We start from the raw sequence: 1,662 nt of genomic DNA on the forward strand, positions 1-1,662 counted from the left end.
CCCCCCTTTCAAATGAAAGATAAATAAATAAATAACGTTTACTTTGAAGGCCCTCTCCGGTGTGACCGTCCTGTTCCCCAGGTGTGACGTGGAGCCCACCAGTAGAGTGGCCACGTACTCTGTGGAGTATTTGCTCAAGTCCTGGTGCCTGTGGGGATCAGCAAGTAAAACATTAATTTCAGCATAAATAAGCCAAAAGAAGCCAAACAAACAAAACCAAACAAACAAAAACTAAAAAAAAAAGAAAACAAAAAACGAAAACAAAAACAAAATAAAAGCAAAACACAACAACAACAACAACAAAAAACAAAAAACCAAAGCAACTGATTACGCACAACAGGCACACAACACCGGTGTTTGTGTTGTGGTGGTAGTGAAGGGCTTCACTGTTACAGTGAGAAGATGTGAGGGTGTTTTTTTCTCGTGAGGGGAAGTTGTTTTTGTTGTTTAGGTTTTTTTGTGCTTTAAAAAAAAAAGAATATTATCTCCATCTGTCTTCTGGAATGTTGTTTCACGCCTCATGATCTAAAGTGCATCGATCGATGGAGCGTACGTAAAACATTTATAATTGATTAATAAGATAAACAAAACGATTGACAACATAGCCAGTACCAACTTGTGTGCCCAGTTAATGTACTGCTGGTTAAGACCACTTTTTGGGGTGTGTCCTATGAACCCGGAGAGCGTGTACCATGTACAGGTATTGATGTTGGTATGTTGACATTTCGTACAGGTTAACGCACCCTCGCAAAATCAAATGAACTATTGTACCCTTGCCTGACCCCAAAATTACAAGTGTCAGACTCTACTATCTAATTGGATAAGTTCTGTCGAAGGAGGACTTTAAATTCGGGAGTTCCACGCCTTTGAAAACATGATAATAAATAGTATGTAATTTGTATTGCGCAAATTCCCGCTTTATAGCAAGCTCTATGCACTTTAGAATCTATCGTTTCCCCAGCATACCTGATAGTATTCTGGAGCAGGGTGTAAAAAGTGTAAAGGTTGTTTTTTTTGGTGTTATAGTAAGGGGTAGCGTTACAGGGATGGAACAGACGTTAATCCTTCACTGCCATACCCGAGAACTGAGAAATGCCTGAGCAGGTCCAGGAGTAAAGGCGCTTTCCTGCATTTCACAAATCTCAGTTTAAGGGCATACGCATTCATTAAGTGTTATTTTTTGTTTGAATTAAGATGTTTTAACATCGTTGTCCCCTCTCAACCGTCAACACTGTCGACCACACAATGTAAGCGACTTAGTGAGCTGATCGCACAGAGAAAACCTTCAAGTTTGCAAAACGCTGCCCTACCCTTCACACTCTCAAACTCTTTAAAAATAATTCCCAAAGCCTCTTGAACTTGGTGGACAAAGTCTAGAGTCAAGAGAAACTGATTACCTACATTGAGTGCTTAAAGAAAACAAGAACATTTAAATGCAGAAATAAGGCCAGTAAGTGAAAAGCTGACCAGACGCTTATAGTAAATTATTATTGCTTATTATTATTATTATTATTGTCTCAACACGTCGTGTCTTAGGATGTGTCGCAAAAAGTAGTCAATTGGAATTACGCTCCTGTGATTAGGCATGACTTATGCAAATGATCAAAATGATGGGTGGAAGCAGGGTGTAAAGGATTTATTTGGCATGGTGAGGAGTATAAC

At 39.2% G+C, this 1,662-nt stretch overlaps 1 protein-coding gene across 1 annotated transcript in view; it reads right to left on the reverse strand.

Moving 5' to 3' along the window:
• Window positions 1-1,662, reverse strand: part of LOC101846296 (ras-related protein Rab-44) — a gene marked incomplete in the record, with an annotated part of 12,128 nt that overhangs the window by 2,892 nt on the left and 7,574 nt on the right. The window contains 1 exon segment of the mRNA XM_005102485.3: window positions 43-148. Coding sequence (XP_005102542.2) covers window positions 43-148 — 106 coding nt within the window.

The sequence above is a fragment of the Aplysia californica genome, unplaced genomic scaffold (assembly GCF_000002075.1).
Source record: "Aplysia californica isolate F4 #8 unplaced genomic scaffold, AplCal3.0 scaffold00327, whole genome shotgun sequence".
Taxonomy (NCBI): Eukaryota; Metazoa; Mollusca; class Gastropoda; order Aplysiida; family Aplysiidae; genus Aplysia; species Aplysia californica.